Here is a 13,122-nt window from a genome sequence, read left to right on the forward strand (position 1 = left end):
TGTACGTGAAGCCCTTTGTGACCATACTGATAGCAATGTTATCTACAGGGTCTTCAGAAAGTATTCAAACCCCCTTTTCCACATTTTGTTGTGTTACAAAGTGCGATGTTGTAGGTTATTGTCCTGCTGAAAGGTGGATTTTTCTCCCTAGTCTTTGCCAACGACAAGCATATCCATACCATAATAGAGCTTGAAAATATGAAGAATGGTATTCAGTGATGTGTTGGTTGGATTTACCTCAAACATAATGGCATATGTACTATTGGCAGATGTACTATTGTAAAGTGGTTGTTCCACTGGATATCATAAGGTGAATGCACCAATTTGTAAGTCGATCTGGATAAGAGCGTCTGCTAAATGACGTAAATGTAAATGTATAATGCTTTGTATTCATTTCTTTGCCACATTTTTTGCAGTTATATTTTAGTGCCTTATTGCAAACAGGATGCATGTTTTGGATTTTTTTTATTCTGTACAGGCTTCCTTATTTTCACTCTGCCATTCAGGGTAGTATTGTGGAGTAACTACAATGTTAATCCATCCTCAATTTTCTCCTATCACAGCTAATTAAACTAACTGTTTTAAAGTCATCATTGGCCTCATGGTGAAATCCCTGAGCGGTTTCCTTCCGTCCCATTGATACACCATCCAAAGTGTAATTAATAACTTCACCATGCTCAAAGGGATATTCAATGGAAGATTTTTATTTTTATTTTATTTTTACCCAATCTACCTTTGGGTGCCCTTCTTTGTGAGGCATTGGAAAACCTCCAAGGTCTTTGTGGTTGAATCTGTGTTTGAAATTCACTGCTTGATATTCATACAGATAATTGTATGTGTGGGGTACAGAGATGAGGTAGTCATTCAAAAATCATGTTAAACAGAGTCAGTCCATGCAACGTATGCACATTATTACTCCTGAACTTATTTAGGCTTGCCATAACAACATTTCAGCTTTTCATTTTTAATTCATTATTAACAATTTCGAAAAAAACATAATTCCACTTTGACATTATGGGGTATTGTGTGTAGGCCAGTGACACAACATCACAATGGAAACCATTTTAAATTCAGGCTGTAAAATCAAAATGTGGGAAAAGTCAAGGGATGTGAATACTTTCTGAAGGCACTATGATATCAATGACACCAATCCAAGTGTTTTTTTCCACTCAAGTATTGTCAATATTGTTGTCAGACCTACAACTCATTTGTTTGTCTCATCACCCACGTCTTAGACCAGGTTATTGTCGTACTGATTTAATGCTCATCACATCCCTTACATTTGTCAATTGCTTGCTTGCTTGCTTGCTTGCTTGCTTTCTGAGCATGAAAAGTACACAGGTTCAGCTGATTAACACCTTGTTTTTCCCAGTTGAACCTGATCAAAACGGAACACAGGCGCTGTGTGCCTGTGCATTCTGATCACTGTTGACAGGGGAATCAACTAATGCCTGGCTCTAAGTCCGCACACACAGACACACACGCCAACACAAGCTGAATGACAAGGTAGGGGGAAAGCAGTCTGCACACACTCTCAATTAACTCCTACACACTTTAATGTGGGCCGTGTTTCAGATTGCGCCGAGCAATGAAGGATCCTGCAAGGAAGAATTACTAATTTAATTAATTCAAATAAACATTATTTTTAATTAACTGGCAAATGTAAAAAATGACTTTTGACGAGCTAATTAGCTCCTGCAAATCTGTGTGTGTGTGTGTGTGTTCTCGAGAGCTGCGACGCGTGTACCTCCAGCCATGGCAAACTGCGTCCAACAGCTAAACCACACACACAGCTCACTGCAGACGTTCCATATTCATGCTCAAACAAACAGCCGTATTACCAAACACTTGTGTCGCTCGAGAATCCTCCTGGTGTGACATTGCCGGATGCCTCTAGTGCGAGCAAGCCACTTTTCTCATTAGCGATGCCAGGCCCCATGTTCTCCTGGTATTCATGACCATCTCTCCTGGTATTCATGACCATCTCTCCTGGTATTCATGACCATCTCTCCTAGGAACAAGAGCTTTGTGTGTGAGGCCAATACACTCCCTGTTCTCCTCTGCCCCCCTTTACTCCTCCTGATAGCATCACGAGCCTAGGCTCCTTTTTTTTGCTTCTTTACTATAAACTTACTATCTTTAAGGCAGATTTAGTTCAATCTAGGTTTGGGTTCAATTCGATATTTCTGAATGTAATTCAATTCGACCCATGAACTGACATTTGAATTGGCTACACCCCATAGGGAGCACAATTTGAATTGGAATTAATTTCAAACCAATTCAAAGAGACATGAAACATATGAGTCTCATTCCTTTGACAAATATTTTGCCAAAAGCATATGACACCTCCTACTAAAGAAATACAGATACCATTTCAAGTCTTAGCTTGATTATAACTCAGTGTCAAATAGTCATTTGTTAGTATTTTTGTCATGAGAAGAGGTTTCATTCTGGAGTGTTTGATCTAACGCACACTTGGATATGCATTTCTGTTTAATATTTAATTGTAGGTGAATTAGGAATTATTATAGACAGAATACAAAAGACCGCTATACTTATTGAAAAAATTGTTTTAGAAGACTTGAGTTTTGAAAATGAAACTTTTCAACATGTTAAACGTAGTATTGGTAACCATACTTGATGAGCACAATGATGGAATAAATTATCCATTTGAATTTCAATGAATTTCACTGAATTCAATTCTACCTATTTTCATTCAAATTAAATACAAATTATGCTTCCTGTAGGGTGTGGCTAATAAAAAAAAATTATAAGAAAAAAATGATGTATTGGAATTTAACACAAAATTCGCAACTCAATTCAGAATTGACATCAACCCTGGTTCAATCAGAACAGTATTTGTCTTACAATTCCTCATCCACTCAGGGATAGTGATGATATGCAGATGATATGATAAATGCCCAGTGCTCGGTGTATTCCTGGAGGGTTGATCTCCCAACTCTTTCCATCTAAGAGCGCTATGCTAGTACTCTCCCCTTCCCTCCCCCCCTTATGCAGATACTTTGTGAACTTGCAAGACACTTGCCAACCAAAACAGTAATCTGTGTTGACACAGCGTTAACAGCGTGTGGCGAAGGAAAATCTCGGCGGAGAAGAGAAGCAGAGCGGCTGGTGTCGTCGTCTGGGAGAAGAAAAAGTGACATCATTTTTCAGATACAGTAAATGGCCTAGCGCAGCAGAGGGTGAAGTCAAGTCAGGCAATTAGATGTGGAGAAGAGCTTCTTCCATAGTGCACTGGGGGAATAGGACAAGGAAGCAGGAGAAAAAGCTAAACAAAAGCTCCACAGACAGCCCAAGAGGACAGGCTGTCAGAGGAGAGCCTCTGTCCGTGAGACTGGAATGCGTTTCATCTTGTTACACTGAGAGACACAGACAGACAGACAGACAGACAGACTGCTAGGATCTTCAGGAGGAAGAGAGACGGGGCTACTTCTTCTCACCTTTTTTCCATAGAAAGAGGAATGTGCAAGGCAGACAGGGGTTGTGTGAGGGCACAGTTAATGTGTATGTGTCTACTTAAAACATTTGAAAAAGTGTTGGAATATTGATCTGGTAATAAAGGTGATACGTATTGTATCAATTATATTGTATTAAAAAGGCTAACTGCCCAAAAGGGGTGGATGGAGAAAATGCAGCTGTTTGGGATACCATGCTCGGACAAAGTGTATGAACGCCCGTGACTGACAAGCGTCCGATTAGTCTGCAGCACATATGAGCCTTTCAACTGGACAACGGCTTAGTTAGTTACTGTTTTTCCGCTCTAGCTCCCCGCTTTGAAACTCTTTTAAAGTTGCAAACACTAATATATATATATAAAAAAAGGCCAATTCTGTCTGAGGCCGGTGTGTTCCATGATTTCTCTCCTATTCAATGTATATAATGACAAAGTACAGTAAGTATTGCATAGTCTCATAAAATAGGATAGAGGTCAACCCTCTCCTAGTACAGACATGTTATTTTCATTCCCCCTGTATACAGCCATGTTATTTTCTGCTCCCTGTATACAGCCATGTTATTTTCTGCTCTCTGTATACAGCCATGTTATTTTCATTCTCCCTGTATACAGCCATGTTATTTTCTGCTCCCTGTATACAGCCATGTTATTTTCTGCTCCCTGTATACAGCCATGTTATTTTCTGCTCTCTGTATACAGCCATGTTATTTTCATTCTCCCTGTATACAGCCATGTTATTTTCATTCTCCCTGTATACAGCCATGTTATTTTCATTCTCCCTGTATACAGCCATGTTATTTTCTTCTCCCTGTATACAGCCATGTTATTTTCATTCTCCCTGTATACAGCCATGTTATTTTCTGCTCCCTGTATACAGCCATGTTATTTTCTTCTCCCTGTATACAGCCATGTTATTTTCATTCTCCCTGTATACAGCCATGTTATTTTCTGCTCCCTGTATACAGCCATGTTATTTTCTTCTCCCTGTATACAGCCATGTTATTTTCATTCTCCCTGTATACAGCCATGTTATTTTCTGCTCCCTGTATACAGCCATGTTATTTTCTGCTCCCTGTATACAGCCATGTTATTTTCTTCTCCCTGTATACAGCCATGTTATTTTCATTCTCCCTGTATACAGCCATGTTATTTTCTGCTCCCTGTATACAGCCATGTTATTTTCATTCTCCCTGTATACAGCCATGTTATTTTCATTCTCCCTGTATACAGCCGTGTTATTTTCTTCTTCCTGTATACAGCCATGTTATTTTCTTCTCCCTGTATATAGCCATGTTATTTTCTACTCCCTGTATACAGCCATGTTATTTTCATTCTCCCTGTATACAGCCATGTTATTTTCTGCTCCCTGTATATAGTGTGACGACCCTCCCACTCCGTCTGCCAAATTCTTTCTCTTTGCCCTTGTTTTCCTTAATAGGATGTCGGTGGGCGGAGCCTGGAGGGTCGTCAGCGAAATGGGACACACCTGGGCTCGGGTGTCCCCCAGGATAAATGCACCACTTCCCCATTCATTGGGGAGACTCTTTCCATGCAGACACTGATAGATTTTGGTTGTGGCATTTTTATGTTTGTTTGCGTTGGCACCTTTCAACACCCCTCATTATCACATTTATGCACGCAACCACTCCCTTACACTACTGACTACACACACCATTGTTAATTGTATTTAGTTTACTTTAGTTAATAAACATATTTTGTTATTCCTTATCTCCACGTTGTCTCCCTTTTTGTTACCAACTTTGAGCTGGTTCGTGACAACAGCCATGTTATTTTCTGCTCCCTGTATACAGACATGTTATTTTCTGCTCCCTGTATACAGCCATGTTATTTTCTGCTCCCTGTATACAGCCATGTTATTTTCTGCTCCATGTATACAGCCATGTTATTTTCATTCTCCCTGTATACAGCCATGTTATTTTCTTCTCCCTGTATACAGCCATGTTATTTTCTGCTCCCTGTATATAGCCTTGTTATTTTCTGCTCCCTGTATACAGCCATGTTATTTTCTGCTCCCTGTATACAGCCATGTTATTTTCTGCTCTCTGTATACAGCCATGTTATTTTCTGCTCCCTGTATACAGCCATGTTATTTTCTGCTCCCTGTATACAGCCATGTTATTTTCTTCTCCCTGTATACAGCCATGTTATTTTCTTCTCCCTGTATACAGCCATGTTATTTTCATTCTCCCTGTATACAGCCATGTTATTTTCTGCTCCCTGTATACAGCCATGTTATTTTCTGCTCCCTGTATACAGCCATGTTATTTTCTGCTCCCTGTATACAGCCATGTTATTTTCTTCTCCCTGTATACAGCCATGTTATTTTCTTCTCCCTGTATACAGCCATGTTATTTTCTTCTCCCTGTATACAGCCATGTTATTTTCATTCTCCCTGTATACAGCCATGTTATTTTCTGCTCCCTGTATACAGCCATGTTATTTTCTTCTCCCTGTATACAGCCATGTTATTTTCTTCTCCCTGTATACAGCCATGTTATTTTCTGCTCCCTGTATACAGCCATGTTATTTTCTTCTCCCTGTATACAGCCATGTTATTTTCATTCTCCCTGTATACAGCCATGTTGTTTTCTGCTCCCTGTATACAGCCATGTTATTTTCTGCTCCCTGTATACAGCCATGTTATTTTCTTCTCCCTGTATACAGCCATGTTATTTTCATTCTCCCTGTATACAGCCATGTTATTTTCTGCTCCCTGTATACAGCCATGTTATTTTCTGCTCCCTGTATACAGCCATGTTATTTTCATTCTCCCTGTATACAGCCATGTTATTTTCATTCTCCCTGTATACAGCCATGTTTCATTCTCCCTGTATACAGCCATGTTATTTTCTGCTCCCTGTATACAGCCATGTTATTTTCTTCTCCCTGTATACAGCCATGTTATTTTCTGCTCCCTGTATACAGCCATGTTTCATTCTCCCTGTATACAGCCATGTTATTTTCTGCTCCCTGTATACAGCCATGTTATTTTCTGCTCCCTGTATACAGCCATGTTTCATTCTCCCTGTATACAGCCATGTTATTTTCTACTCCCTGTATACAGCCATGTTTCTTCTCCCTGTATACAGCCATGTTATTTCTACTCCCTGTATATAGCCAATTTGTTTTACTCTATATTTACTCTTTTTCGTTATTCACTGCGTATTTATTCCTCCTGTCACCATTTCTATTTTATTTTTTATCTTAACTTTAACTCTGCATTGCTGGAAAAGCATTTCACTGTTAGTCTACACCTGTTGTCTATGAAGCATGTGACAAAAACATTTGATTTAAATTAGCCTTTCTCCATGGCCTACAATGTAGTACACAGAGTCACACTACCAAGACATAGTGGGGGCCGTTTTAGATGCTGGTCGAGTTCAGAGCGGCCAGGAGGGTGGCCGGGGCAGGCCATTATGCAACTCCCAGGCCAACTAGACCAGACTGCAGAGTCTATTATGTCTCAATGGGCTGCCTTTACTCGGAGTGAGCATGGAATGGAATTACCTTTGCGCGGCTGGCTGAGGAAACAGGGCCTCCGAGAACTGCACAACAATTAACTATCAATCAGAGAGCCCCTCCAGGGGGCTTGTTGGAAAAGCGGTCCTCTTGCACACAGCCAGCATCTGCCTGCCGGATTAACGCAGTTATAAAACACACACCTATAGACATGCACGTGCATGAATGCGCACACACACATACAAATGCGCCAGTACACATGGCCTAATCCATTTATTTATTACTGTCCTCTTCCTTTCTCATCCCTCGTTCTCTCTCCACCCCTCCTGCTCACACGGCTGATGAATTGTTCTAAGATGCTACATAACACGGCTTGGAAGGGGGAGAGGAGGTTGGATAAAGAGAGGGGAGTCCCACAGCTTTTTACACATCTCCTATATATCCGTGCTGACAGTTCCGATGAGGCCGTCAGTCTGAACAGCAGACGGAAGAGTTGCAGATCTGACAACAATACTGAAAACATTCAGACAAGAGAATGTCTATGGTGTGTTGCTGTTCTTACCTTGGGTAGAGATGTAATGATTTGGTCTGTGGTAGCCCTGAAATCCGAAAGACAGAGCGAGAGAGAGAAACAAACTTTAAGCACACAAGGAATGCAGGATAATGGGCATATTTGTTTACTTGGGTCAAAAAGCAAAACCTGCTGCAGTGAAAAAAGCAGCAGTCTGACTAAATAATTCAAGCCAATTAGAAAGAAAAGGTTGATTCGGATTCCAGCCACTATAACGTTAGTGAACACACATGTAAATAAGGATCATGATTTACATAAACTAACTTAAAACCCACACTAACACGCAGTTATATTAACAGTATTGCACTTTTCATGTAGCCTCATTTTTTTGGCCAGCTAATAGTCTAACCATCGATCAAGCAACATTATGGACTAAACATTAAAATCCTGTGTTGCTGCAGGATTATTTTGTTGTGACAATAGTGGTCAAATTAACATCCAACACACACACGGTTGTACTATTGTTCCAATGCATATTGTGTGATTTATCTTCGTAATACGCTCAATCTCCTAGGGATTACTCGAATCCCTTCAAATTTCATTTGTTGAGCATCTTGTATTCTAGCAAGGCCTACCGTACAAAGTGGGAAGCTAAACATAAGCGTAAAGAGCCGTTCCCACACACCACAAAGTGTGAGCCATTGTCTTCATCTGGTCCAGCTCTTAACACTGCCATATTTCATTTACATCAACTGTAATTAACTTTCTCAACGTGGAATATAAAAGGACTGAATCAAACAGGAAAACTGAATCCCTCTACTCTGATAGGCTGGGCTATGATAGGCTGGGCTCTCTGTCTCTCTGGGCTCTCTGAGCTCGGACGGGCTCTCTGGGCTCTGACGGGCTCTGACGGGCTCTCTGGGCTCTGACGGGCTCTGACGGGCTCTCTGGGCTCTGACGGGCTCTGACGGGCTCTCTGCCTCTCTGGGCTCTGACGGGCTCTCTGCCTCTCTGGGCTCTGACGGGCTCTCTGCCTCTCTGGGCTCTGACGGGCTCTGATGGGCTTTCTGCCTCTCTGGGCTCTGACGGGCTCTCTGCCTCTCTGGGCTCTGTCCCTATGGGCACTGGTTGCTGAGTGTACTGTTTAAATGATTTCTTTATATCTTGTCCACCATAAGAGTTGTTTATCCTCTTGCTCTACACACTATCGATGAATTCTCACCGTGGGAGCACACATGGTGAGGAAAATCGACTATAGAGTTAGTTAGCGAGAGGCTATTAGGAGAAGGGTTCATTGACTGGTCACGTGTTCTGTGTGATCATCATGGTGGAAGAAACGTTTAGACTTTCTTCTGAAATTCGACTTCATTGGGATCTGTTGAGTCTGTGCCTGGGAGACAAGCAGCACTCACTAAAGTGCTGCACAGTTCACTGACTGACTGCGCCACACACAAATCCTAGCCTGGCCCCAGATCTGTACTAATTAGCCAACTTCTATGGTCGTCGTCATGCAAGACAGCACAAACAGATCTTGAACCAGGCTACAGAAACACTTGGGAGGGAGCAGCAAGCCAGACAGAGTCTGCAGGGAGAGGAGAGGTTCAGTGGAGGGAGGTGGTTAACAGTACATATACAAATCTTCAGGGCGATGTTCTGATAGGGGTCCTGATGGGTAATTCACCACGAGTCCCTTGGGGGTCAGGCTGTAAGTAGCTTCATCAGCTAACCTGCAGAGCGGCTAGATGAACTGCAGAATGCTAATTCAACACAACACACACACGACTGGACACAGACACACGCGACTGGACACAGACGCACGCGACTAGACACAGACGCACGCGACTGGACACAGACGCACGCGACTGGACACAGACGCACGCGACTGGACACAGACGCACGCGACTGGACACAGACACACGCGACTGGACACAGACACACGCGACTGGACACAGACACACGCGACTGGACACAGACACACGCAACTGGACACACAAACACCCAGAATTTATTTCTGCTATGTTCTAATGAGTACTGTAAGACTGATTCTTAGGAAATTGATTTGGTGGGATGACAAATCCTTATTTCAAATGCAAAATGTCCATTAAGTTTCTAGGGACAACATCTTAACAGACGTAACAACAACGTAGCAACAACGTAACAGATGTCACTCTACATAATGTCCTTGTAATCACACCGCCCCGCCTGGCTCTGGATAACTTCTGGTTATGGAGAACTATAAGAACAGGCGGTACCAAAGCAAGACAGCGAGGACTAAGATGTTTCCGCTCTAACACTTAGATAGTCCTCTATTGACAATGAGAGCCGCTGCTTTCATAATTATCTCTTTATCGATCTCCGAGCACCTGCACTGCAAATTTACACTCATTTACCTTTGAAGAGGAGGGAGCTAACCTTAATGTTGCTAATGGCTAATGACAAATGAAGGCAAAGCTCAGAGTGGAGGTAGAGGGGGAGGCGAGGAGGTAGAGGGGGAGGCAAGGAGGTAGAGGGGGAGGCGAGGAGGTAGAGGGGGAGGCGAGGAGGTAGAGGGGGAGGCGTGGAGGAGGTGAGGATGTAGAGGGGGAGGCAAGGAGGTAGAGGGGGAGGGGAGGAGGAAGCAAGGGGGTAGAGGGGGAGGCGAGGAGGAAGCAAGGAGGTAGAGGGGGAGGCATGGAGGAAGCTAGGAGGTAGAGGGGGAGGCGAGGAGGTAGAGGGGGAGGCGAGGATGTAGAGGGGGAGGTGAGGAGGAAGCAAGGAGGTAGAGGGGGAGGCATGGAGGAAGCTAGGAGGTAGAGGGGGAGGTGTGGAGGAAGCTAGGAGGTAGAGTGGGAGGCGAGGAGGTAGAGTGGGAGGCGAGGAGGTAGAGTGGGAGGCGAGGAGGTAGAGGGGGAGGCGAGGAGGTAGAGGGGGAGGCGAGGAGGTGGAGGGGGAGGCGAGGAGGTAGAGGCGGAGGTAGAGGCGGAGGCGAGGAGGTGGGGGGGAGGCGAGGAGGTGGGGGGAGGCGAGGATGTAGAGGGGGAGGCGAGGATGTAGAGGGGGAGGCAAGGAGGTAGAGGAGGAGGTAGAGGGGGAGGCGAGGAGGTAGAGGGGGAGGGAGATGATAAGTATGCATGGGGTGGTTGGTTGGCGTGGCTTTCACCGTGCCAGCTGGTTGACTGGAGGAAAATAAAATGTACTCTGTCAACAGTGATAGCCAGGAGGGTAAACAAGCGGTGGGCTTTTAGCAAATCAACAATACTACGTGCTGGACGTGACTGTGTGCAGACCGTAGAGTTGGACCAAGTATTCTAATTCTACAGACTGGACATACAGCGCAATCAGAAAGTGTTCGGCCTCTTGACTTTTTCCACATTTTGTTACATTATAACCTTATTCTAAAATGTATTAAATTGTTTTTTTTCCCCCGCATCAATCTACACACAATACCCCATAATGACAAAGCAAAAACAGGTTTTTGTAAACTTTTTTTTTTTACCCCTTTTTTCTACCCAATTTTGTGGTATCCAATTGGTAGTTACAGTCTTGTCTTATCGCTGCAACTCCCGTACGGACTCGGGAGAGGCGAAGGTCGAGAGCCATGCGTCCTCCGAAACACAACCCAACCAAGCCGCACTGCTTCTTGACACAATGCACATCCAACCCGGAAGCCAGCCACACCAATGTCTCGGAGAAAACACCGTGCACCTAGCGACCATGTCAGTGGGCACTGTACCCGGCCCGCCACAGGAGTCGCTAGTGCGCGATGGGAAAAGGACATCCTTGCTGGCCAAACCCTCCCTAACCCGGACGACGCTGGGCAAATTGTGCGCCGCCCCATGGGTCTCACAGTCATGGCCGGCTGCGACAGAGCCTGGACTCGAACCTAGAATCTCTAGTGGCACAGCTAGCACTGCAATGCAGTGACTTAGACCACTGCACCACTCGGAAGGCCAGGTTTTTGGAATCTTTAGCAACATTATTTTATATACATTTGAAATATCACCTTTACATAAGAAATCAAATCCTGTAATCAGTACTTTCTTGAAGAAACTTTGGCAGTGATTACAGCCTTGAGTCTTCTTGGGTATGGAGTTACAAGCTTGGCTCACATGTATTTGGGGAGTTTTTCCAATTATTCTCTGCAGATCCTCTCAAGCTCTGTCAGGTTAGATGGGGAGCGTTGCTACACAGCTATTTTCAGGTCTCTCCAGAGATGTTAGATCGGGTTCAAGTCCGGGCTCTGGCTGGGCCACCCAAAGACATTCAGAGACTTGTCCCAAAGCCATTCCTGTGTTGTCTTTGCTGTGTGCTTAGGGTCATTGTCGTGTTGGAAGGTGAACCTTCACCCCAGTCTGAGGCCCTGAGTGCTCTGGAGCAGGTTTTCATCAAGGATCTCTCTGTACTTTGCTCCGTTCATCTTTCCCTCGATCCTGACTAGTCTCCCAGTCCCTGCTGCTGAAAAACATCCCCACAGCATGATGCTGCCACCAACATGCGTCACCGTAGGGATGGTGCAGCATTCCTCCAGACGTGACGATTAACATTCAGGCCAAAGAGTTCAATCTTGGTTTCATCAGACCAGAGAATCTTGTTTCTCATGGTCTGAGTCTTTTAGGTGCCTTTTGGCAAACTCCAAGCGGGCTGTCACGCCTTTTACTGAGAGTGGCTTCCATCTGGCCACTCAACAATAAAGGTCTAATTGGTGGAGTGCTGCAGAGACAGTTGTCCTTCTGGAAGGTTCTCCCACCTCCACAGAGGAACTCTGGAGCTCTGTCAGAGTGACCATTGGGTTCTTGGTCACCTTCCTGACTAAGGCCCTTCTTCCCCGATTACTCAGTTTGGCAGGGCGGCCAGCTCTAGGAAGAGTCTTGGTGGTTCCAAACTTCTTACAATTATGAATGATGGAGGCCACTGTGTTCTTGAGGAACTTCAATGCTGCAGACATTTTTTGGCACCCTTCCCCAGATCTGTGCCTCATTCCTTCTGAGAGCTATGCGCACACACATGCTGGCTGACCTTTCTGTCTAACCCTGGCTGGTGTTGTACTTACATCCACGTAATTTGCATTAATGTAGTCAGAGCTCTGCTCTCCCTCGATAGCCTGCAGCCGGACACGGGAGTGATCATCTGGAGGAAGACAGGACAGGCAGAGAGAGAGAGAAACAAGGGCCCCATTAGTCATATGAACGAGACGGAGAGGAAAACACTGGTAGGCCATCCCTGTGGAGGATAGGGACTATGAAGTTTAAGGTCATCAACTCCTGCCGGTACAACTACCAGGTCACTGTGTTTTTCTCTGACATATGCCCTATAGAAGGAAGCCTTTTCCTGGTTTAATAAGTTGAAGTCCCTATTCATTAGGGTACAAGTCAACGGTGGTGTGTAAGTGAACTACGCTAGCAATGTTCAGTTTCAGTTCTTCTTTAAACTGATCTTCTCCCAAAACTGATCTGGACCCAGTGAAAGAGTCCAAATCACCAGATAGTTGCCGAGAATAAGCTTTGGTAAATCAACCATAGTGAAGTGTGCCTCTACTTAATCAAAATCACCACGACAGAGCTGTTATGAAACAAGTGTCTATCCATTAGTCAAAATAATTCAATTTGACTAATAGGAGAGATCTCCTCTGTTCTCTTTTTCTCTCCCATTTCACAGAGGAGACGCTAACTCACTCTGA

At 44.1% G+C, this 13,122-nt stretch overlaps 1 protein-coding gene across 13 annotated transcripts in view; it reads right to left on the reverse strand.

The window, feature by feature from the left end:
* LOC106579657 (receptor-type tyrosine-protein phosphatase mu) overlaps positions 1-13,122 on the reverse strand; it is a 283,633-nt gene that overhangs the window by 26,323 nt on the left and 244,188 nt on the right. For all 13 annotated transcript variants that reach the window (XM_082965986.1, XM_014159789.2, XM_014159785.2 and 10 more), the window contains 2 exons: positions 12,496-12,572; positions 7,518-7,554 (listed from right to left, as the gene is read on the reverse strand). In XM_082965986.1, the coding sequence (XP_082822112.1) occupies positions 7,518-7,554; positions 12,496-12,572 (114 nt within the window). The remainder of the gene's footprint in view (positions 1-7,517; positions 7,555-12,495; positions 12,573-13,122) is intronic.

This window comes from Salmo salar, chromosome 19 (genome assembly GCF_965601325.2).
Source record: "Salmo salar chromosome 19, fSalSal1, whole genome shotgun sequence".
NCBI lineage: Eukaryota > Metazoa > Chordata > Actinopteri > Salmoniformes > Salmonidae > Salmo > Salmo salar.